This window comes from Bos grunniens, chromosome 8, assembly GCF_055505025.1.
Source record: "Bos grunniens cultivar Pamir isolate PY7600 chromosome 8, Bosgru_T2T1.0, whole genome shotgun sequence".
Lineage (NCBI taxonomy): Eukaryota > Metazoa > Chordata > Mammalia > Artiodactyla > Bovidae > Bos > Bos grunniens.
The window spans coordinates 76461744-76484315 of record NC_141172.1 but is presented as its reverse complement, the minus strand read 5'-3'; the positions used below and the strand labels follow the sequence as shown (position 1 = coordinate 76484315).

The window sequence follows — 22572 nt, the reverse complement described above, 5'->3', positions numbered from 1 at the left end:
GTGCCAGAGATCTCCACCACTGATCCCAATACACTCACTCTCCACCCAAACAGCCTAACTGGCTTCTTGTTACCTAGAGCAGAATAGCCAAGCCTTTTCATGTCAAGGCATAGAGAAAGTTAAACGTCTGCATTGTAGGCGGATTCTTTACCACTGAGCCACTAGGGAAGCCTGCCAGATACCTGGGAAGATGTGAAATAAGTAATTGGCATTAAATTCCAAAATAATGCCTGTTCAATTCATTTATTGAAGTATAATTTATATACAATAAATACAGATAAATGTGATAAAATTTTACACATACATATATCCATGTACTCACATCCCCGATGGAGATATGGAATATTCCAGCATCCCAGGAAGCTCCCTCTGCTCTGCTCCCAGCTCATGACCTTCAAGGGTTAAATGCCCTTCTTACCTGTATCATCGTAGATCACTTTCATCCATCTTTGAGCTCCATGTATATGGATGTATGCTAGAACAGTATTTGAACAGTACTAGAATATAGACTCTGTAAATGATTTCTTTTATTCAAAATCACATCTATGTCATTGATGAACAAACTGTATTGGCCATCCATTTCTTTTTGTTGCTGGGCCATATTCTGTTGATTAACATAACACAATTTATTCATCCATTCTGCTATTGATAACCATGTAGGTTGCTTCCAGTTTTTTGGCTATTATAAATAAAGCTGCTGTGAATATTCTTACACTTTTGGTAGACGCAAGAACTCATTCCTTCGGTACATACCCAGGAGAGAGTTGCATTGTTTAAACCTTCAGCATTATTACCACTTTTTAATTTCTTTGCTTGTTCTATCTATCAGCTAAGAAAAATTGTTAATATCTCCCAATTTGATTGTGAATTTGTTTTTCTTTCCCAGTGCTCTGTTAGTTTTTGCTTATATAATTTGGAACTATGGTATTAACTGCATACAAATTTAAGATTAAAAAAAATCTTCTTATTGAATTGTTCTTTTATTTTTATTTAATTTTTTAATGTATATATTTTATTTAAGTATAGTTGACTTAAAGTGTTTCAGGTGCACAGCAGGTGATTCAGTTGTATATACATATACACATATATTATTTTTGAAATGATTTTCCATTATAGGCTATTACAAGATATTATAATATCTATAGTTCCCTGTGCTATACAATAAACCTTTATTGCTTGTTGCATATCTATTTTTTAATTAGAAATCTAGCATGTTATTCATACTAAGTCAAACAAGTAGAATTAAAATGTCATAAATTTTTTAGTTAGGCAAAAATTCATGTTTTCTAAAATACATATATATTATACATATTATTTATATATATGTATACAAAAACTTTCCTACTACACTTGATAAAGGCTTGAGAAACATCATTTAAAAAAAAGAAAAGATAGAGAAATTGGAAAACATAAACTAAATGAAATGGAAACACTGAATATGAAATAGAAAATGTGAAACAAACTAGATAGAAGTAAAAGATCATCATATAGTCCCGTTGTTTCTAAACATCAGTGCTCATTGGACATATATCTGGAACTCTGGAGAAAAAAAACAATACCTGGGCATTTGTATTTTTCAAAAAATGAAATTATTCTTCTATTATTATGATGGTTCCTTCTTTATCTCTCAGTTACCATTTGGGATACTCACTATTCCTTTCTTCATGAACCAGCATCAAATACCTAATTTCCCTAATTATGTTGTACATTCACAAGCCTAAAAAATCTTACGGGAAAACTTATATGTCAAATTTCTGTACCATTTGGGATTATATTTGTCTGCATGTATCAGAAAAGCAAAAAAAATAAAAGAGGATTAACTAAATTGAAAATTTATTTTTCTCTCATGTAAAAGAAATCTAGAAGTAAGCAGTTCAAGTCTAGACGGCAGTTTCACAAAATTGTAGAGAACTCAAGCTCTTGTCTATCTCTCTGTTAGCACAGGCTTCCAGACTCATGGTCACCTCATGGCTGAAGATGGCTGCTCAGAGCTCCAACCATCATGTCTACATTCCAGGCCACAGAGAGGAAGAAGAGAGAAGAGTGTAAACTCGCTTCTGCTTACATCAAAACATCAAAACTTAGACACATAGCCACACCCAACTTTAAAGGATCTCAACTTAAAGGATGCCAGTTATATATACAGTTGTAACTGTGTTCTGTATATGTGTTGTACTGAGCCTTGGTGGCTCAGTGGGTAAAGAATCTGCCTGTAATACAGGAGACCTGGGTTCGATCCCTGGGTTGGGAAGATCCCCTGGAGAAGGGACTGGCTATCCACTTCAGTATTCTGGCCTAGAGAATTCCATGGACTGTATAGTCCATAGGGTTGTGAAGAGTTGGATATGACTGAGCGACTTTCACTTTCACTGTGTTTTATTTAGTATTTTTTTAAAGACCATGTCTGAAAGCAAGGGTAGTCATAAGTTAGATTTATTAAACTATATCTTGCTTAATAAATAAGGACTGTAATCTGCCTTCCCTGACTAAGCTCGCTTTAATTGTTTTGCAAAAACTTGTATGTCCTCCAACTGTCACCTGGCCTAAAGAATAAGGTGTTTGCCTAAGTTGTTAGTCACGAACTTGGAGTCAGCTGTGTTCAATTTGAGCTTGAGCTGGTTAAGACTGGTTGGGATCCACGATGCACCAACGGGGCATGTGCCTGAGTGTACTTGTGATGTCATAGGGCCCAAAACTCAACCCTCAGAACGTGCTAATACATTGTTTTCTAAACATGTGTCAGGTGAGGAAGCTTGCAGCTTAGTGGCTCTTGCCACGATTATCTCACCTTTGTCTTATTTCCAATCACCTTTCCCCAATGCTCACTAGGACTCAGCTTTATCCGGTAAGTATCCTGAGCCCCTGGCCTTCTGGGAAGTGGATTTGAGATTTGGTCTCCTGTCTGTTGCTTGGCTGCCTTGGAATAATAAACCCTTTCTCTGCTGCAGACCTTGGCGTCTCAGCATCTGCCTTGCTGCAAGCTGGGGAAACACCTGGTTCGGTAAGACCTCTGTCTCTCGTTGGGTTCTCTCGGCGCTCAGGCCTTCCTCCTGGGCTGCTTGTGTTGCTGTATTCAAGGAACCACCCTGCTCCTCCTGGCTGGGTGATGTCTCCATTTTGTATAGAGTGAGTCTGACCCCTGGCTGCCTTGTGGATTTCTGATTCACTCGCATCCCTTCTTTATCTGTGGGTAAGAGTGCTGCCCATCCTCCAAATGAAAAAGTAAACCTTTCCAGGGATTTTATTGTTGTTCTAGTTTAAGAAACCTGGGACAAACACAAGAATCCCAAATGCTTTATTCTTGTTCCCAGGAAGCCCTTGTTTTTCAGTGTCTGACTGTGAAGTCTTCATTTATTTAATTCAGTTCAATAATAGAAGTTCTGATATAATGGTAACAGCTAACACTACCTGCCAGGGATCTTACTTGTACTTGTATCACATTATTTCAGGACCAGAAAACTGAAATACAGAAAGGTTAAGTAATTTCCTGAAGTTGCACAGCCAATAAACGGCAGAGTCCTAAGCTTGTATTCTGGGAGAACCACTGGCCATTCCTTCTGTTGCCTTTTGAGAGAAATTGGAAGAGTTATGGCATAATTCTGAAAGCAAAGTGAAACTCGCTTGAAATCTACCAAGACACTGGTTTCGAGAAATGGTAACTTTCTAGCCTCTTTCCTCCATCCCAGTTAGTGTTAGGAAGAACAGCACTAGGGTATTTCTGTTATCTCATCTCTCACCTTCCCTTGCAAGAGCTCAACCCCCTCACTCTTGCTCTCAGGGGCTGATCTTATTGCCACTGAAGTGTCAGCTGACAACCATGGAGGCTGTCATGCCCAAGAGGCAGGGAGCTGTGGGAGAATTACAGACCTGGATGAACCCTGTGTAGGTAGGATGTGTTTCTTCAGAAAGGAAAGTTGTGTCTTAAGTCATCTCGGATCTAACTTTCCCTCTCAACTTGCCCTTCTCTGTCCATGTTTTTCTCTGGTTAGAAAACAAATCTGTATTTTCCATTGTAGTAAGTAATGATTTCCTGAAGGAAATCAGTCCTGACTATTCATTGGTAGGACTGATGTTGAAGCTGAAACTCTAATACTTTGGTCACCTGATGCTAAGAGCTGACTCATTTGAAAAGACCCTGATGCTGGGAAAGATTGAAGGTGGGAGGAGAAGGTGAGATGGTTGGATGGCATCACCAACTCAATGGACATGAGTTTGAGTAAACTCCGGGAGTTGGTGATGGACAGGGAGGCCTGGTGTGATGCAGTCCATGCGGTCGCAAAGAATTGGACACAACTGAGTGACTGAACTGAACTAATAGTAATAATGTGAGAAGCTTCAAAGTCTCCTCTATTATACATATTATGGAATACACGCACAAACAGCAGTCTGAATATACTCTTTCCCCCAAGGTTTCAAGGAGGAAGCTAATTTCCTCTTGTAAAGAGTCCCATGCCTTCCACAGGCAGCTCCTCTGTTCAAGTGACCTCCAGCAATGGCCCCCCTTAGGGGAAAACAGATACCCTAAGGCAGAGATTCTGACTTTTCTGCATCAGATTCCCCTGGAGGGCATGTCAAAATGCAGATTGTTGGGCCCCCATCCCAGATTTACTGATTTGGCTGGTGTGGGGTCTGAGAATTTCCATTCATAGCAGGTTTTCAGGTGATACTGCTGATCCAGGGATCAGCTGCCCTGTTGTCTCCAGCCATTCAGGCATTCAAGGGTGACCAAGGAATAGTCCAAGCGTCACCTAACTTTGGGGATTCTCTCCATCAGCTTTCTTCTTCCCTCTGTCAGAGGGTAAGGGAGGAAGAGGTGCCAGGATGCGGATTTTCAAGTGTCTTTTTAAAGACTTTGCTATTTGAAGTTACTGGGATTGGGTACGTGTGTGTGTGTGTGTGTGTGTGTTTACGTGTTAGTCTCTCAGTCATGTCCAGCTGTTTGCGACCCCCTGGGCTGTAGCCTGCCAGGTTCCTCTGTCCATAGAATTCTCCAGGCAAGAATACTGGAGTGGGTAGCCATCCCCTTCTCCAGGGGATCTTCCCAACCCAGGGGATTGAACTTGGACTCCCGCATTGCAGGCAGATTCTTTACTATCTGAGCCAAGAGCTGGCCCCAAACTTTCCTTCCTTCTGTTTACATGTTAACAGGACCACTGTGTGGAGAAATCGCTGTGTTGGATCTGTCTTATACAACAATGTCAAGTTAGTAATTTACTGGGATCCTAATGCTCTTCTAGAAGCTCAGGGAGAGCAGCAAATCTTTGCTGTTTTTGCTTGATTAAAAAAAATTTCCCAAAGTGAAATATGTTCACTGTAAAAAATTTAAGTGGTATGGACTTGTGTAGAGCATAAAATGAAAGTCTCTAGAAGTCTCTCTTTTCTTTCCCAAGTCATCCAATGATAAGGTGTTTCCTTTTGGACCTGTCTTTGAGCACATATTCAGGACATACACCTGGCTGGTTTCCGACTATAGGGCTGTACTAATATTACTACTAAGATATTGAAATGCTTCTGTAAGCACCGGTAAACAGCCTCTGTCTGAGCCCCTCTGAGTTCCCTGCCTTCCAGGTTTCACACTGCAGGGCACAGTTTAAATTGGAGCTGTTTTTTGTTTTATTGAAGTAAAACATATTAGTCTCAGATGTACACCAGAGTGATTCAGTATTTTTATACATTGCGAAGTGGTCACCATAATCAGTCAACATTTGTCCCCATGCAGAGTAATTGCAATATTGTTGACTATATTTTGGGCTGAAATATTACATCCCTGCGACTTGTTTTTATACTGGAAGTTTGTACCTCTCGGTCCTTTTCGCTTATTTCACCTGCCTTTCTTCCCTCTGGCAACCACCAGTTTATTCTCTATGAGTTTGATTCTGTTTTGTTACATTTATTTGTTTTGTTTTTCAGATTTCACATAAAAGTTAAATCATATGATACTAGTTTTTCTCTGTCTTATTTCACTTAGCAAGGAGCTTTCAAAGTCACCCATGTGGTCATAAAAGGCTGAATAATATTCCATTGTATGTATGCACCACATCTTTATGTATCTTTATCTACTGAGGGACATTCAGGTTGCTTCCATATCTTGGCTAATGTAAAAAATGCTTCAGTAAGCATAGAGGTGCATAAGTCTTTTTGAATTAATGTTTTCATTTCTTTGGATAAATACCCAGAAGTGAAATTGCTGGATTGTATGGTAGACCTATTTTTAATTTTTTTGAGTAGCCTTCCTGCTGTGTTCTGTAGTTCAGTTCAGTTGTTCAGTTGTGTCCGACTCTTTGCGACCCCATGTACTGCAGCACGCCAGGTGCCCTTGTCCATCTCCAACTCCCAGAATTTACTCAAACTCATGTCCATTGAGTCAGTGATGCCATCCAGCCATCTTATCCTCTGTCGTCCCCTTTTCCTCCTGCCTTCAATCTTTCCCAGCATCAGGGTCTTTTCAAATGAGTCAGCTCTTCGCTTCAGGTGGCCAAAGTATTGGAGTTTCAGCTTCAGCATCAGTCCTTCCAATGAATAGTCAGGACTGATTTCCTTTAGGATGGACTGGTTGGATCTCCTTGCAGTCCATAGTGGCTGCACAAATGTTAACATTCACACCAACAATGAAATTGGAGTTCTTTGTGAACTCTGGTCAAAGGAAATCTGGTAGGGTGGCCACAGCATGTCCAGTGGATTCAGTGACACAATTTAAGTTATTCCTTGAGAAAAATGATAAAAATGTGATTTCCTTCTGGCCAAAATATAGCAGAAATATGTCCAGTACTGTGGGAAAATTGGGGAAAACAAGCTTTTGCATTTTAAGATTGCTGCTAGCATTGCTCTACTACTCCCTCTGGTGACAGGGATGGAACCTAGCTGGTTTTGTGTTTAGGAGAATCAGGTGTGAGCAGGGTGATTAAGTTCTTAGGGCTGAAGTTTTCCAAAGTGGACTTTAGCCATCTTTTTTTTTTTTTTTTTTGAGGAGAATAATCTGAGCAAAGTAAATTTTTACAGGTAAAAGTCTGTGTGCAGAAAAGGCAGTAAAAATAAAATGATTTCATTGAAATGAATTCTCAAAAATAGAGGAAATTTGAATGTCACAGGATTATTTCAGATGAAAATAATTGCTGTTAATTACTGTTGGTTCTGGAAATAAGTCAAAGGTCAGGAAGAATTCTAATATTACCTGAAAAGGACTTAATATTTACTGGAGTAATTTCAGTTTTAAAAACACGTTGCTTTCTTATGAGTGAGATATATTCCACATTCAAAACTTCTGTGGGCAAAATGACTACGGGCTTACCTACCTCAATTGCAGTTTCTCCTGTTATTAGAGATTGATTTCTGGGTCTGTTTGAGAAGTTTCCTCAGCTCCTTCACTAATTGCTGCTGCTGCTGCTAAGTCGCTTCAGTCGTGTCCGACTCTGTGCAACCCCATAGATGGCATCCCACCAGGCTCCCCCATCCCTGGGATTCTCCAGGCAAGAACACTGGAGTGGGTTGCCATTTCTTTCTCCAATGCATGAAAGTGAAAAGTGAAAGTGAAGTCGCTCAGTTGTGTCACTAATTGCACTTGATCTTAATTCTAAGTCACAAAAGGAACTTAAGTTTGAGAGCTGACTCACTGTTACTGAAGTTAATGTTCGGAACATTTCCAAATACTACCAATTCTGGGGAATTGAAAATATAGCATCTCACCAATATTTCATTCTACTACTTAATTCACATTAAGCTTATAATCAAGGACATGTGAGTAACTTTCGTTATGGTTTCCTTTGTTTAGGTTAAGGGAGTCCACTGTAGAATCCGATATTGTAATCAGAGCACACTGTTATATGTGGAAGTTGCTGATATTGGGGATGTTCCAGTGTAAAAGGAGGTAACATTTTTCTATCTTAAAATTTTAAAATGAAAATACTACTCTTTATAGCAATATCCAAATACTAATTTCCCTAATTAGGCGATTTTAAGAGAAAATAAACTCTGTGATATCACTTTAGCTAAATTTAAGATTGGAAGTTTTCTTTAAAAAATTTTTTTTTATTGAATTATAGTTGATTTACAATGTTGTGTTAGTTTCAAGGGTAAAGCAAAGTGATTCAGTTATGTATTCAGTTATATATATTCTTTTTCAGATTATTTTCCATTATAGGTTAAGATATTGAGTATGGTTCCCTGTGTTTATACAGAAGGTCCTTGTTTGTCTATTTTATATGTAGTAGTGTATATATGTTAATCCCAAGCTCCTAATTTATCTGTCTCCCCTGCTTTCCCCTTTTGTAACCATAAATTCATTTTCTATGTCTGAGTCTATTTCTGTTCTGTAAATAAGTTCATTTGTATCATTTTAGAAGTTTTCTTAAAGATCCACTGGCTGTCTTTTCACTAAACCTGGAATGCTTCCAGTTTCAACATCTTCTGATATGGGTCTTGTCTCAAGATTTGAACACTGGATTTATTGTGGTGATCATTTCATAAAGTATGCAGAATGTCAAATCTCTACATTTCAATAAAAAGACTTGATTTAGATAATTCTTTTTATAATGACCTTACTGAGATATAATTCAGATAGCATACAGTTAAAAGCATACAGTTCAGTGTTTTTCAGTGTATTTGCAGAGTTGTATGAGCATCATCATTGGAACATTTTTTTGTCACCCCCAATTAAAACCCTGGACTCATTAGCAGTTCTCCCCATTTCTCTTGGGGACAGAATGCCCCTGCATTCTCTAACCCATTCTGGGCATTACATATAAAATATTCATTAAGTATGTTGTCTTTTGTCATTTTTTTCATTTAGTATAATATTTTCAAGATTTATATTACATATTATAACATATAGGACTTTGTTTTTATTTTCAAATGCAAATTATTTGTATTCATTGTATGAATACATTCACTGTATGATATTTTATTTATCCAATAATTAGTTGATGAACTTTAGGGTTAGTCCCACTTTTGGGAAGCATTTTGAATAATGTTTCTATGAAAGTTTGTGTGCAGGTTTTTGTGTGGATATATGTCTTTATTCCTGTTGGATATACATCCTTTAAAAAAATTTACGTTTCTGCCCATGCTGTGTAGCATGTGGGATATTAGTTCCCAAACCAGGGATCAGACCCTTGCCCCCTTGCTTTGGAAGCACAGAGTCTTAAGCACTGGACCACCAGGGAAGTCCCTGTTGGATATACATCTAAAAGTGGAATTGCTGAATCATTTTGTAACTCTCTACTTTATATTTTTAATCTTCTGATTAATCTCTTTCATCATGTGGTAACTCTGTGTTTAATCTGCCAAACTGTTTCCCAAAGTGGCTGTATCATTTTACATTCCCATTAACAGTGTATTGGAGTTTCATTTACATCCTTGTCAATACTTCGTGTTATCTGTCTGTCTGATTATAAGCATCCTGCTGCTGCTGCTAAGTCGCTTCGGTCGTGTCTGACTCTGTGCAACCCCATAGACGGCAGCCCACTAGGCTCCACCGTCCTTGGGATTCTCCAGGCAAGAACACTGGAGCGGGTTGCCATTTCCTTCTCCAATGCATGAAAGTGAAAAATGAAAGTGAAGTCGCTCAGTCGTGTCCGACTCTTAGTGACCCCACGGACTGCAGCCCACCAGGCCCCTCTGTCCATGGGATTCTCCAGGCAAGCGTACTGCAGTGGGGTGCCATTGCCTTCTCCGATAAGCATCCTAGTGAGTGTGAAATGATATACAGTTGTGATTTTGATTTACATTTGCCTAATGATTAGTGATGTTGGGCATTTTTTCATGTGCTAATTGGCCAGTTGTATACTTTTGAAGATCTGTGTAGTTACCTTATTTTTCCTGCACCATTATGTATTGGGTAGGGGTTGGTTACATTGATCATTTTTCTACTAGTTGCAAAATCAGGAAGAAACATATCTGGGCCAGGTTGGGAATTTACTAAAGAAATAATAGATATTACCTAAAGATCTTGAATGAAGAACAGTGACTCTGGGAAATCTCCTCTCAGTGCAGTAGCTAGGTGTGACTTTGCCATTGGGGAGATGATAGTTGTGTGTTAGGTAAGGTCATTTTTGGAATTTTATGTGCATTAGAAGAGTGTATGTGTTAGGTAGAAAAGGCAAGGGCTGATATCTACTGAGATGACAGCCCTGCTAATTTTGAGAATGGTCTCTTCCTTTCATCCACATGCTTACAGTGGTGGGACTCCCAACAGGATGTTTGGAAAATATAACACAACCCTTTGGCTGCTTTTGATTGATTCAGAGGTGTCCATATGGTCCCAACTTGGCCAAAATTTCTTGAGGAATGAAGGCAAAGCAGAATATAGATGACAGACAGACGGATGAGTTGTGCTGTGTTCAGGTCTCTTCCTCCAGCTTACTCCCAGGGTCCTGCTGTCTATTGTCCTTCGGTTCTGTGGTCCAGTCCTTCAATCAGATCGTCCTTTTCGGTTTAGTCAATTTTAGTAGATAGCAACGACTACTGTATTGTACTTGTTTGTAATATTCTACAACTAAGAGAATATTAACTAATGTTGTCTGTTAAAGAGACTGACATCCTATTTGCCACATAGTTTTAGTATAATGACTTTATTATATCGATATCATTCTTAGCCTCTATGCTTCCTAAGTAAAAGACTATTATAATTCCTCCTTCCCTTCTTCCTTCTTTTTCGCATCCTTCTTCTTCTTTTTTTTTTTTTTTGTATTCTTGGAGGCTAGCACAGTGTCCAACACTCAATAAATGTTTAATGACCTGAATAGAACATCAGATAAAAGAAAAGTAAGAAATTCCCTCCAAATCCTGCCTTTAAGTGAATCAAACAATTTTACTTTTCCCTGGACTTAGATTTTGTCCATATCATTTTAATTTAAGTGTAATCCCAGAACAGACTCAATTTTGTATACTATTCTTCTCCCCAATAACAATATGTCATAACCATGTTTTCATGATGTTCACAGTCTTCCAGGTTGCTATTATCATTGCTTCAATAATGGGAAAGATACATTTAGAAAGTATTTATACTGAATATTTCATAAGGCAAAACAGAAATGGCTTTTATCACAGCCAGCAAGGCAAATCTGCTCTTCCCTTGCTGTATCGTCCTTCCTTGCAAAATCACATACCACTCAAATCCAACTCTTCTCTTACGCCATGCCTGCTCCGGCACTTCTGAATGTAACTGGAGGAAAAAAACCCACAACCTCACTGGACAGTCTCACTGTCAGTTCCTGATCGCTTAACCCCTTGATGCTGCACAGCAATAATTCCATATTTTTTGAATCTTTTCACAGTCCTATTCTCCTAAATTATTCCATTCTTTTATTTTCAACCTCTAACATGGTCTCCCCCAACCACTGTGTGAGCTGATGACCTTTCTGTTTCATAGAGATACAAGAGGCAATCAGAAGAGAACTTACAAGATGCAACTACCATCTCTTTTAGCTGTCTCCATATGTGCCAATATGCTTTACTTCTCCTGTTATTATGAATGAAGTGAACACGTTCCTCTTTAAGGTCAGCTCTTTCTTGGCACTTATTCTACCCTCTCTCACCAACTCAAGGATTTTGCTTCAGCAATTCCCTACCATCCTTCCCACCCTTCACTATAAGGTAAGCAGACACTTACTAGTTTTGTTTACGCTGTATGCTCAGCGTCTAGAGGAGTGAGTGACCAACAGTAGCTATTTAGTAAATGTTTGTCCCACACTGCACGAGTGAGTGGAGGTTGGTGGAGGAGAAGGGAGTTAGCCAACTTGCTGGACAGAAACTCATGCTGAAAAATCTGGTGAGAACTTGAAAAACACCCCAGAAACTCTGTGAAAGTGAAGGTGTGGTCACTCAGTCATGTCCTACTCTTTGCGACCCCATGGACTGTAGCCTGCCAAGGTCCTCTGTCCATGGAATTCTCCAGGTAAGAATACTGGAGTGGATACTTACCCTTAAACTTTGGAGTTTTCAGAAACTAGTGTTCCAGAGAATTTTAGCTTCTGTGTTGAAATGTTTTCAACTCAACACAAAATAACTGAAATAAAAAACTAGCATGGAAAATTCTCAAGTGATTTCACCCTCAGATGACCAGGTCAAAAAACCTGAGAGCTAAATTGAGAAAATTGGGAATGGAAATAGCAGCATCAAATGGCAGTTTTCCTTCTTCGATTTGAGTCTCGCGGCCGGACAGAGGAAGGAACCGCTGCAGACTTCTGAAGATGGGCTGGACATGACTCAGCACACTCTCACCTCAGCCCCCAGGACAGGTGGATGCCTGTGGAGGGGTCCAAGCTTTTCAGAGTGGTTTGGAAGAAAGTCTATTTATCCAAAAAATCACCTACCAAAGGAGAGAGAGCTCCCTGAGTGTTACTGAAGTCTCTCAGCCCATCTAAGATAAACATGCTTGATAAAAAGATGGCATGAGTCTTTTTTAAAAATAGCATTAACTACCTACTTGTTTTTTTGGTACAGTTCCATATCTGAACACTTGGCAGCTCCTCAGTCTACCTTCAGAGAGTCTCTGGAACATTCAGGCTAGAATGTTTGTGACCAAGTCCTCCCTTTTCTTAGCCTTTTTTGTGTGCAAAGATAATAGTCTATCAGGACAACTTCAAGAAAACAAGACTGGTTGTATAATCCTACTGCATATTGTCTTGACTGTTTATATTTTCTAGTACTGTGTCACATATGCTATTTTGATTTTTTCATATAGCATAGTTTAAAATACACTCAGGTGTATTTCTGCATAATCCTTATAATTGTTATGTCAGTAGCTGTACTAGATTCTCCAGAATTAATACATGGCCATTTCCGTTTTTTTTGAATAGTTGGACTGTTTATCATAAATAATGTTTTAGCACTCCTACTTAGGAGCCTCTATTCCTCTCTCAAATGGAGTATGCAGAACTGGCTGTATGCATCAGCTGAATAACTGGTAGTTTCTTTGGTGTGAAATGAGACCAGATCCCAGATTTCTCTATTAGCCTGCTATATTGCCTAGAATCCCCATCATTAGTGAAAGTCAGGTCAAGGCTTATACATCAGTTTAAGTGTGTGTTAATTTCACTTGTCAGGATGACAAACATGTCATCACCCATCACATCCATATCACTCACTAATGTATTAGATTGACCTGACATTCACCAGCCAGATGTGAAAGGAATGGACTGGGGACAACTGGAGTTTTGTCTAGAGTCTGGACAGTATCTGTGCAGGGACTCAGTGTCTTAGACCCAGGAACCCTGTGGCTGGAGAGGAGGAAGAAGAGTCCTGTTCTGGGGGTGGACGTCCCCATGCTGAAATCAACTTTCTTACACTTCCCCTCTAGGTCACATGTTCCTCCAGCTCTCATTCTTCCTCATGGTCCTATTGTGAAACTGTAGCATGTACTCCCATTAGTCCAAAGTGATGTTGACATCAATAGAAGTCTTTAACGCTAGGCACTTTTGTATCTGCTCATGATGACTGGGCACAGCGAGGCCCAGTGAACCCTAAAGGATTGGGCATGCTGCCACTGTGATGGGCAGTGGTCTCTTCACTTCCATTTCAGAAATAGCATCAGCCATCTCCAGAATATTTCAGCAGAATAAGGGAGAAAGGAAGGCCCCTGGAATGGTTGTGTACATGATAAAATCTCCTTCTTCTACTTCTTGGGAGATGGGGTCTCAATGAACAAATTCACACTGTGGTTACATGGGGAAAATTAAGTTAAATATCTGCAGCATCAACAACCTGATGACCAGCCAGCTCCAACTGGGCAAAGGCCTTCAGCCTAACGTAGAACATGTTTCCAACATCTTCTGCCTCTGTTTTTGAGGGGATTATTTATCAACTTTACTCAGTGCCCCCAAGTTGGCCAGCCTGCTCCACTTTGATGTTAAAGCTGTACCTCTTGAATTCTCCAAGCCAGGCTTAAGCAATACCTGAACTGTGAACTTCTAGATACTCAAGCTGGTTTTAGAAAAGGCAGAGAAACCAGAGATCAAATTGCCAACATCCTCTGGATCATGGAAAAAGCAAGAGAGTTCCAGAAAAACATCTATTTCTGCTTTATTGACTATGCCAAAGCCTTTGACTGTGTGGACCACAATAAACTGTGGAAAATTCTGAAAGAGATGGGAATACCAGACCACCTGACCTGCCTCTTGAGAATTCTGTATGCAGGTTAGGAAGCAACAGTTAGAACTGGACATGGATCAACAGACTGGTTCCAAATAGGAAAAGGAGTACGTCAAGGCTGTATATTGTCACCCTGCTTATTTAACTTATATGCAGAGTACATTATGAGAAACTCTGGGCTAGTTGAAACACAAGCTGGAATCAAGATTTCTGGGAGAAATATCAATAACCTCAGATATGCTGATGACACCACCCTTATGGCAGAAAGTGAAGAAGAACTAAAGAGCCTCTTAATGAAAGTGAAAGAGGAGAGTGTAAAAATTGGCTTAAAGCTCAACATTCAGAAAACTAAGATCATAGCATCTGGTCCCATCACTTTATGTCAAATGGATGGGGAAACAGTGGAAACAGTGGCTGAATGTTTTGGGGGGCTCCAAAATCACTGCAGATGGTGACTGCAGCCATGAAATTAAAAGATGCTTACTCCTTGGAAGGAAAGTTATGACCAACCTAGACAGCATATTAAAAAGCAGAGACATTACTTTGCCAACAAAGGTCCGTCTAGTCAAGGCTATGGTTTTTCCAGTGGTCATGTATGGATGTGAGAGTTGGACTATAAAAAAAGCTGAGCACTGAAGAATTGATGCTTTTGAACTGTGGTGTTGGAGAAGACTCTTGAGAGTCTCTTGAACTGCAAGGAGATCCAACCAGTCCGTCCTAAAGGAGATCAGTCCTGGGTGTTCACTGGAAGGACTGATGTTGAAGCTGAAACTCCAGTCCTTTGGTCACCTGCTGTGAAGAGCTGACTCATTTGAAAAGACCCTGATGCTGGGAAAGCTTGAAGGTGGGAGAAGGGGATGACAGAGGATGAGACGGTTGGATGGCATCACTGACTCAATGGACATGAGTTTGGGTAAACTCTGGGAGTTGGTGATGGACAGGGAGGCCTGGCATGCTGTGGTTCATGGGGTCACAAAGAGTAGGACACGACTGAGCGACTGAACTGAATCCGAAACTTGATGTTAAAAAGCTGATAGTCAACTTTGCTGTTATCCTGGGTTTTCCCTTTGATGAGTTAAGTGGAGTTTCTTTAAGAAATATATGTAGGTTTTTTTTTTTTTGCCAGCAGTCAGAGATATCTGGTGACTGAAGTGGTGTGTGTGTGTGTGTGTGTGTGTGTGTGTGTGTCAGTTGCTCAGTTGTGTCAAACTCTGTGAAACCTCATGGACTGTAGCCCATCAGGCTCCTCTGTCCAAGAAGTTTTCCAGGCAAGAATACTGGAGTGGGTTGCCATTCCCTCCTCCAGGGGGTCTTCCTGACCCAAGGATCAAAACTGGGTCTCCCACATTGCAGGCAGATTATTTAACCACCTGAGAAATGATGGCTCTTTTAAAAAAATATTTATTTGGCTGTACCAGGTCTTAGTTGTGGCGTGTAGGGTCTAGTTCCCTAACCAGGGATCGAACCTGGGCTAAGAGCCACTGGACCACCAGCAAAGTCCCTGAAGTGTTGGCTCTTGAGAACAAAGAATGGGTGTATTTCTTTCTCTACAAACAGTCCCATACCTGCCAGTTCAGCCTAGAACAACCCACAGGAAGCTTTGGATAACGAAAGCAGATCAGGGATGTACTTTTCTTGGAATATCAGATTTCTGGTACTTAGTCTTGGAAATCAGCCCTTATTTTCACCTACTGCTCTCAGTTGGGCTTTTGTACCAAGCTTCCAGGTTTTAGACAATCTGGTTGTGATGGGGGACTTTGAAGTCATGCAGATGTGCAAGTAGAAGAGGTGGAGACCTGGCCCTGACAATGGTTGCTTTCCCCAGACCATCCAGAGCCCGGCACTTAATAGGGATTTAGAAAATTCCTCCTTCCTTCTTTCCCTTTCTTCTTACTTATTTGGAGTAGAATAGAAGAGGAATATTTAGACAGAAAGTGGACATAGTTTTATACAGCAGTGGAGATTATTAAAAAAAAAAAAAAAGTTAAGGACTTCCTTGGTGATCCAGTGGTTAAGAATCTGCCTGCCAATGCAGGGAACATGGGTTATGATCCCTGATCTGGAAACTAAGATCTCACATGCTGCAGAGCAACTAAATCTGTGCACCACAAGTATTAAGCTCACGTGCTAGAGTCCACAAGCTGAAACTACAGAAGTCTGTACTCGCATTACAAGGGAAGTCACCACAATGAGAAGCTCATGCAGTGCAACTAGAGAGTAGCCCTTGCTCGCTACAACTAGAGAAAAGACTACACGTCAGCAAAGACCCAGGTTAGCCAAAACTAAAATAAGTTAAAAAAATACAACACATTAGATAGATGAATTGCTAGTGTTCTCAGTAGGTCAATCAATGACTCTTTGCTTATGGTCTCCACTGTTGATGTGAGTGCTGTACTTCTAGATATTCATGGACTGACTCAGTCAGACTCAGCCTCAAGACTCCTGAAGGGATAGATGGACAGAGACCTGAACATGCCTTTCTAACTGGCAACAGCCTTTAAATATTTAAATATCATGACAATGACTCTGAAGCTGTTAAAGACTAAGGAACTGTTTCTGGTGATGAAGTTTCATCAGAGGTGGACTCACTGAGTTGGCACAGGAAAGTAGGAATACCATCAGGTGACTGATTTTAAATACACGTGTCAGAATGTATACAGAAAATATGTACTTGTCTGGATATTCTTAGTCCATAAAATGCTGCCAGTGAAAGTGCTTGGGAGAGCCTCGCACACTTTGGAGCAGGATGATGTTTGAGAGGTGGACTCGTCTCCTGAGCCCCGTGCCTCTTCATTTGTTCTTTTTTCCCTCTTTAGCAGAAATCAGAGAAAAGAAACCTCCTTCCTGGCTTTGCCTTTAGAAAACCCATGCCCTCTGTGACCTGGAGAGGACTGGGGCATAGCTAATATGCTGGGAAGCCATGGAGAAGCCCTTACCTAGACTCACTGGGGTGGGTGGTTGAGCTGCTGAGAGGGTAGATGGCCAATGGAGCTGGAGGGAGGCATTTTCCCTCAGGGGCCACCGGGAGCTGCACTGTGGCCTTGGTTTGAGCACCGAGGAACCAGCCGGGATCCCAGGCAGTGATCACCCTTGCGTGAACATCCTTCACCATCTGAGCCAGGGGCTGGGATAACTCAGCTTTCATCAGGGTCTGTGGAACTGTTACTTTCACGATCACCAGCACTTAACTCAGAGGCTGGGCAGCAGGACTCTCACACTGTGAGGACAGCCCCCTGTCCCTCTCTCAGGGCACCTGTTGGACCCAAGAGAAGTGCATGGAGTCTTAGACACCCAGCAGGTGGGGGTGAGATGAAGGGAAAGTTCCTCAAACTCTCCTGGAAAGTGGAGAGGTTGAGCAGGGGGACAACTTGGGAGACCTTCAGGTGGGACAGTGGTTAACCCAACCTCGTTACGCCAGAAAAGGTCCTGGTTGGGTGGTAGAGGGCCTGGGTCTTTTTAACAATGAATTTATTATTATTATTTTGTTTTACTATTGGAGTATAATTGCATTACAATATTGTGTCAGCTTTGCTGTATAACAATGTGAATCAGCTATATGTATACATATATCCCTCCTTCTTGAGCCTTCCTCCCAACACTTTTCCCGCATCCCATCCCTCTAGGTCATCACCGAGCACCGGGCTGAGCTCCCTTGCTGTACAGAGCTTCCCACTAGCTATCTACTTTACACATGGTAGTGCATGTATGTAAATACTGCCTCTCAAATCATCCCACCCTCCCCTTCCCCTCTGTGTCCACATTTCTAAGGCCTGGATTTTAATCACAGCTCTGCTTCTAAGTCACCATGTAATCTTGGGCACAATACTACCTTTCTTTGAGTCTCAGTTTCCATGTTGTATGTGTACATCTCTTCAGTCTCTCATTTGAAATTTTTAAAAAAGTTAATATTTATTTCAGAGAAGGCAATGGCACCCCACTCCCGTACTCTTGCTTGGAAAATCCCATGGATGGAGGAGCCTGTTAGGCTGCAATCCATGGGGTCGCTAAGAGTCAGACAAGACTGAGCAACTTCACTTTCACTCTTCACTTTCATGCAGTAGAGAAGGAAATGGCAACCCACTCCAGTGTTCTTGCCTGGAGAATGCCAGGGACGGGGGAGCCTGGTGGGCTGCCGTCTATGGGGTCGCACAGAGTCGGACACAACTGAAGTGACTTAGCAATAGCAATAATATTTATTTACTGTTCATGTCTCACTTGTTCAGCAAACATTTATTGAGCACCATTCATAGATGAAACCCTCTGCTGGGCACTGGATATACACGCAGACATGACTCTGTCCTCGGGGAGCTTCCATCACAGAGCTGGAAGATGAGAAGGCATAAGCTTTTGGTCTCTAAGCTTCTGCCAACCTGACATTCTATAATTCTATTATTACTGCAAGTTTTACATTGATGTCTTGCCTCCCCCTCCCCCAAAGGGTAAAATCCTTCTTTCACAGAGTCTGTGGTTCAGCGGCAGCAAATTCTTGCCCTAAGGGATTGGTTTCAATAGCTGGAAATGGCTAAAGGTCATGTGGAGCCAGTTGCAGTGGAAAAGGCAGCTAAGCCTAGAAAAGAACCAAGTTCCAGGTGTCCTGGCAGGGGAGTCTTAGGATCTTGTATTTATTTCTGGTCAGAGTCACCTTGAACACCGCTTTGAATGCCCGGTGGTGGTCTGTCCAGGGATGTGGTTTTGTTAAGCTTTCAAATCGTTTCCCCAGAGCACACTTGCTGATGCCGGACTGAGCACCTCCCAGCTGCTTGTGGGCAGCCTCTGTCCATGAGGTCACTGCAGTGACCTGCTTTGTCACCAGCTTCTGTCTCTCTGCCTTTGCCACAGATAGTACGATTTCATCTCCTCTCTCCCCCAGCTTCCTTCAGAGATCGACAACCAATTCAAGTAGTAAAGGATGACGCATCTCTGAACGTACTCATCATAAATGCTAATTACGTGCCCACGCTCATCTCAGTTTATAAATACTTTTATATCTTTTGGGCAAAGAAGACTTGAAGAAGTTGCTGTGATTCCTTTGGTATTTCATAAATATCTAGTCAGATATTCATAGTGTTCACTTGCATATCTCACACCTTCTCTAGACTGGGAGCACTTGACTCCATCCACACCTTTATTCCTTTATTCTCCAAACAAATAATAGTTACCTGGTAACAAGCAGTGTGATAGCCTGGGATGATGCGTAAGACCTGATCCTGTCTCTCAAAGCTTATGATACTGGAGATGGAATGGACATGTAACACGATTACTTGTGATGCCACATAGTGAGTACAGATAGAGGAGTATATGAGCAACAGTGGAAGCACAGAGGAAAAGAGGGCAGCCTGGGTTTTTCTTTGTGGTAGATTGCGTTCTTCTTTGCATAAATACACTCTGTTCTCTGTGGCAAGGGTTATATTGGGTTGGCCTGAAAGTTTGGGTTTTTCCGTAAGGTGTTATAGAAAATGTCAAATGAACTTTCTGGTCAACCCAATACTTAACATACTATTGTTATTCTACTTCTCTCTGTTACTGTCAGGCTTGGCTATGGAACTTATTTGGCTGATTGAATGATATAGGTATCATTTTGAGTCACAAGCTGTAACATCCAGCATGTGAGCTGTCATATACTTTCATTGTACTCTTTGCCATGATAACTAGCTAATATTCCAGATTGTTCTATCAGCCTGGGTCCTGGAGTGGAGCTGACATGTGATGGTTACAGAGTAAGCAAGAAATAAATTGGCTAAAGTCATTGAGATTTTAGGGTCATTTGTTACTGCAGCATAACCTAGTAAATTCTCACTGATAAACTTTTATTTGTCTTTGTACCCTGGTGTCTGGTGCATACTAACTACTCCATAAAAGTTTTTTGAATGAATGAAGAGTTGAAAGGATCAGATAGGCTTGAAGTTGAGAGTAACTAAGGGAGGTTCAGTGTGATCCAGAAGGCCTTATGTAAAGAAATTCCACTGGGGCTTGGCCATGATGAGTGTCATAAACTTCTTGATGAACTGGACAGGAAAGGCTCACAACACTATTGTCTCTTAAAGTCTTCTGTTGGATTGCTATGCCACAAGCAAGATTTGGAAGCTCACTGATTATTCAGAAAATAAGTCATAATGCTTAGTCACTCAGTTGTGTTTGACTCTTTGTGATCCCATGGACTGTAGTCTGCCAGGCTCCTCTGTCCATGGAATTCTCCAGGCCAGAATACTAGAGTGCATAGCCATTCCCTCCTCCAAGGTATCTTCCCAACCCAGGGATCAAACCCAGGTCTCCCACATTGCAGGCAGATTGTTTACCATCTGAGCCACCAGGAAAGCCCCATAAGTGATAACAAAAGGGAACTATTATCCTTTAATATAATATTATTTCTAAAATATACGGGCTTCTCAGGTAGTGCTAGTGGTAAAGAATCCACTTGCTAGTGCAGAAGATACAAGAGACACAGGTTTGATCCCTGAGTCGGGAAGATCTCCTGTAGTAGGAAATGGCACCCCACTCCAGTATTCTTGCCTGGAAAATCCCATGGGCAGAAAAGCCTGGTGGGCTATAGTCCATAGGGCTGCAGAGAGTTGGACATGATTATTGAGCAACTGAGCACAGCACAGCAGCATTTGCATATTATTATTATATTCTTTTATTAGGGTAGCTCATAAAATCATTGGGGTGGGGGATGTGGGATACAGAAGCAGAACTGGGGCTAAATCTTTTAGGAGTAACACCTCAGAACTTCCCAGAGAAGGCAGTGTCTCCCAACTTCATTAATAAGGGTAAAACAGTGGCTGTAACAAAAATGCTCAATAAACTGTGGTTTAAAGACTGTGGAACTTACTCTCCTTCCATCTAATAGTTCCATGGGGAGCAGTCTAGGTTGGTGGTCATCTAGGGACCCAGAATATTTCCAGGTCATTGTCCCATTATTGCTTAGGGAATTTTCATCATATGGATTCTCAAAGCTGAGTGGCTTCCATATTTGAGTCCTTGCCACTGGGAAAAGAGAAGAGGAAGCACATTCATGGTCTTGCCCAGATCTGAAAGTGATATCTAACACTTCTGCTTACAATTTTTTTGGTAAGAAGTTTGTCACATGCCTGTACTTAACTGCAAGGTACACGTAACATAATGAGGCAGCCACGTGTCCAGCAACAGAACTATTAGTATGTGTGTTAGATAACACTCATAGCAATAATGCTGTGTAACAAACCCTTCCTAAACCTGGTGGCTTTAAACCACAAGTATTTATTCTCATTCTCACAAATTTGCTCATTGGTTACTGTTCAGCTGACCTAAGCTGAGCTGGGTGGGAAGGCTCTGATTAAGGCTACAGGTTGGCTGGGCACGGTTTCAGGATATGGGTTAGGTTCAGGCCTGTTTCACATATGTTTGTTCTGGCACCCAGGCAGAAAGTGCAGTGTCTTTTGGGGACATATTCTTCTCATAAGAGAAGGGCACAAGAGTGCATAGGAATGCTTGATGCCTCTGAAGACTCAGTGCAAAATGCCACATGGTCACTTTTACTCACATTCCATTTATTGAAGCAGGTCACATGACCAAGCTCAACATCAGTAGTGTAGGGAAAATATTCCGCCTACTCTGTTGGGAGATGCTGCCAGCTCAAATAGCAAAGGTGTAGATGTGTAATTCTAATACAGGGAGTATATGAATAATTGAGAACAATAATTCAACCTACACCCAATGAGTTAAGGGGAGAATAGTACATTTTGGTTGAAATACAGAAATCTCTGCCATACCTTTTTCATTTTTTGGTACTCATAGAATTTGTATAGTACACCGGGATGAACTGGAAGGAATTAGAGGCCATCTATGTGGGACTTGGTGGAAAAATTCAGTATATACATATAACAAAATAGATAAAATATAAAAATATAAAAAAGATAGTAAATATTAAATGAGTATTAAACTTTTAAATACAATATGTTCAATTTTTTAATGAGAAACATGGGTATCCTTCAGATCAGATCAGATCAGTCGCTCAGTCGTGTCCGACTCTTTGCGACCCCATGAATCGCAGCACGCCAGGCCTCCCTGTCCATCACCAACTCCCGGAGTTCACTCAGACTCACATCCATCGAGTCAGTGATGCCATCCAGCCATCTCATCCTCTGTCGTCCCCTTCTCCTCTTGCCCCCAATCCGTCCCAGCATCAGAGTCTTTTCCAATGAGTCATCTCTTCGCATGAGGTGGCCAAAGTATTGGAGTTTCAGCTTTAGCATCATTCCTTCCAAAGAAACCCCAGGGCTGATTTCCTTCAGAATGGACTGGTTGGATCTCCTTGCAGTCCAAGGGACTCTCAAGAGTCTTCTCCAACACCACAGTTCAAAAGCATCAATTCTTCAGCGCTCAGCCTTCTTCACAGTCCAACTCTCACATCCATACATGACCACAGGAAAAACCATAGCCTTGACTAGACGAACCTTTGTAGGCAAAATAATGTCTCTGCTTTTGAATATGCTATCTAGGTTGGTCATA

The 22572-nt window shown here is 41.1% G+C and overlaps 1 protein-coding gene across 16 annotated transcripts in view; it reads left to right on the top strand.

The window, feature by feature from the left end:
• The first annotated feature begins 2617 nt into the window (after positions 1–2617).
• Positions 2618–22572, top strand: part of FRMD3 (FERM domain containing 3) — a 379694-nt gene continuing 359739 nt past the window's right edge. For 4 of the 16 annotated variants that reach the window (XM_086416760.1, XM_086416761.1, XM_086416755.1 and 1 more), the window contains exons 1-2: positions 2852–3001; positions 7769–7864. Coding sequence is in view for 3 of the 16 variants with exons in the window: in XM_086416774.1 (XP_086272900.1) it covers positions 2819–2845; positions 2949–3001; positions 7769–7864 (176 nt within the window). In the remaining 13 variants the exon portion in view is untranslated. The other 12 variants (XM_086416763.1, XM_086416757.1, XM_086416762.1 and 9 more) reach the window with 11 other exon arrangements.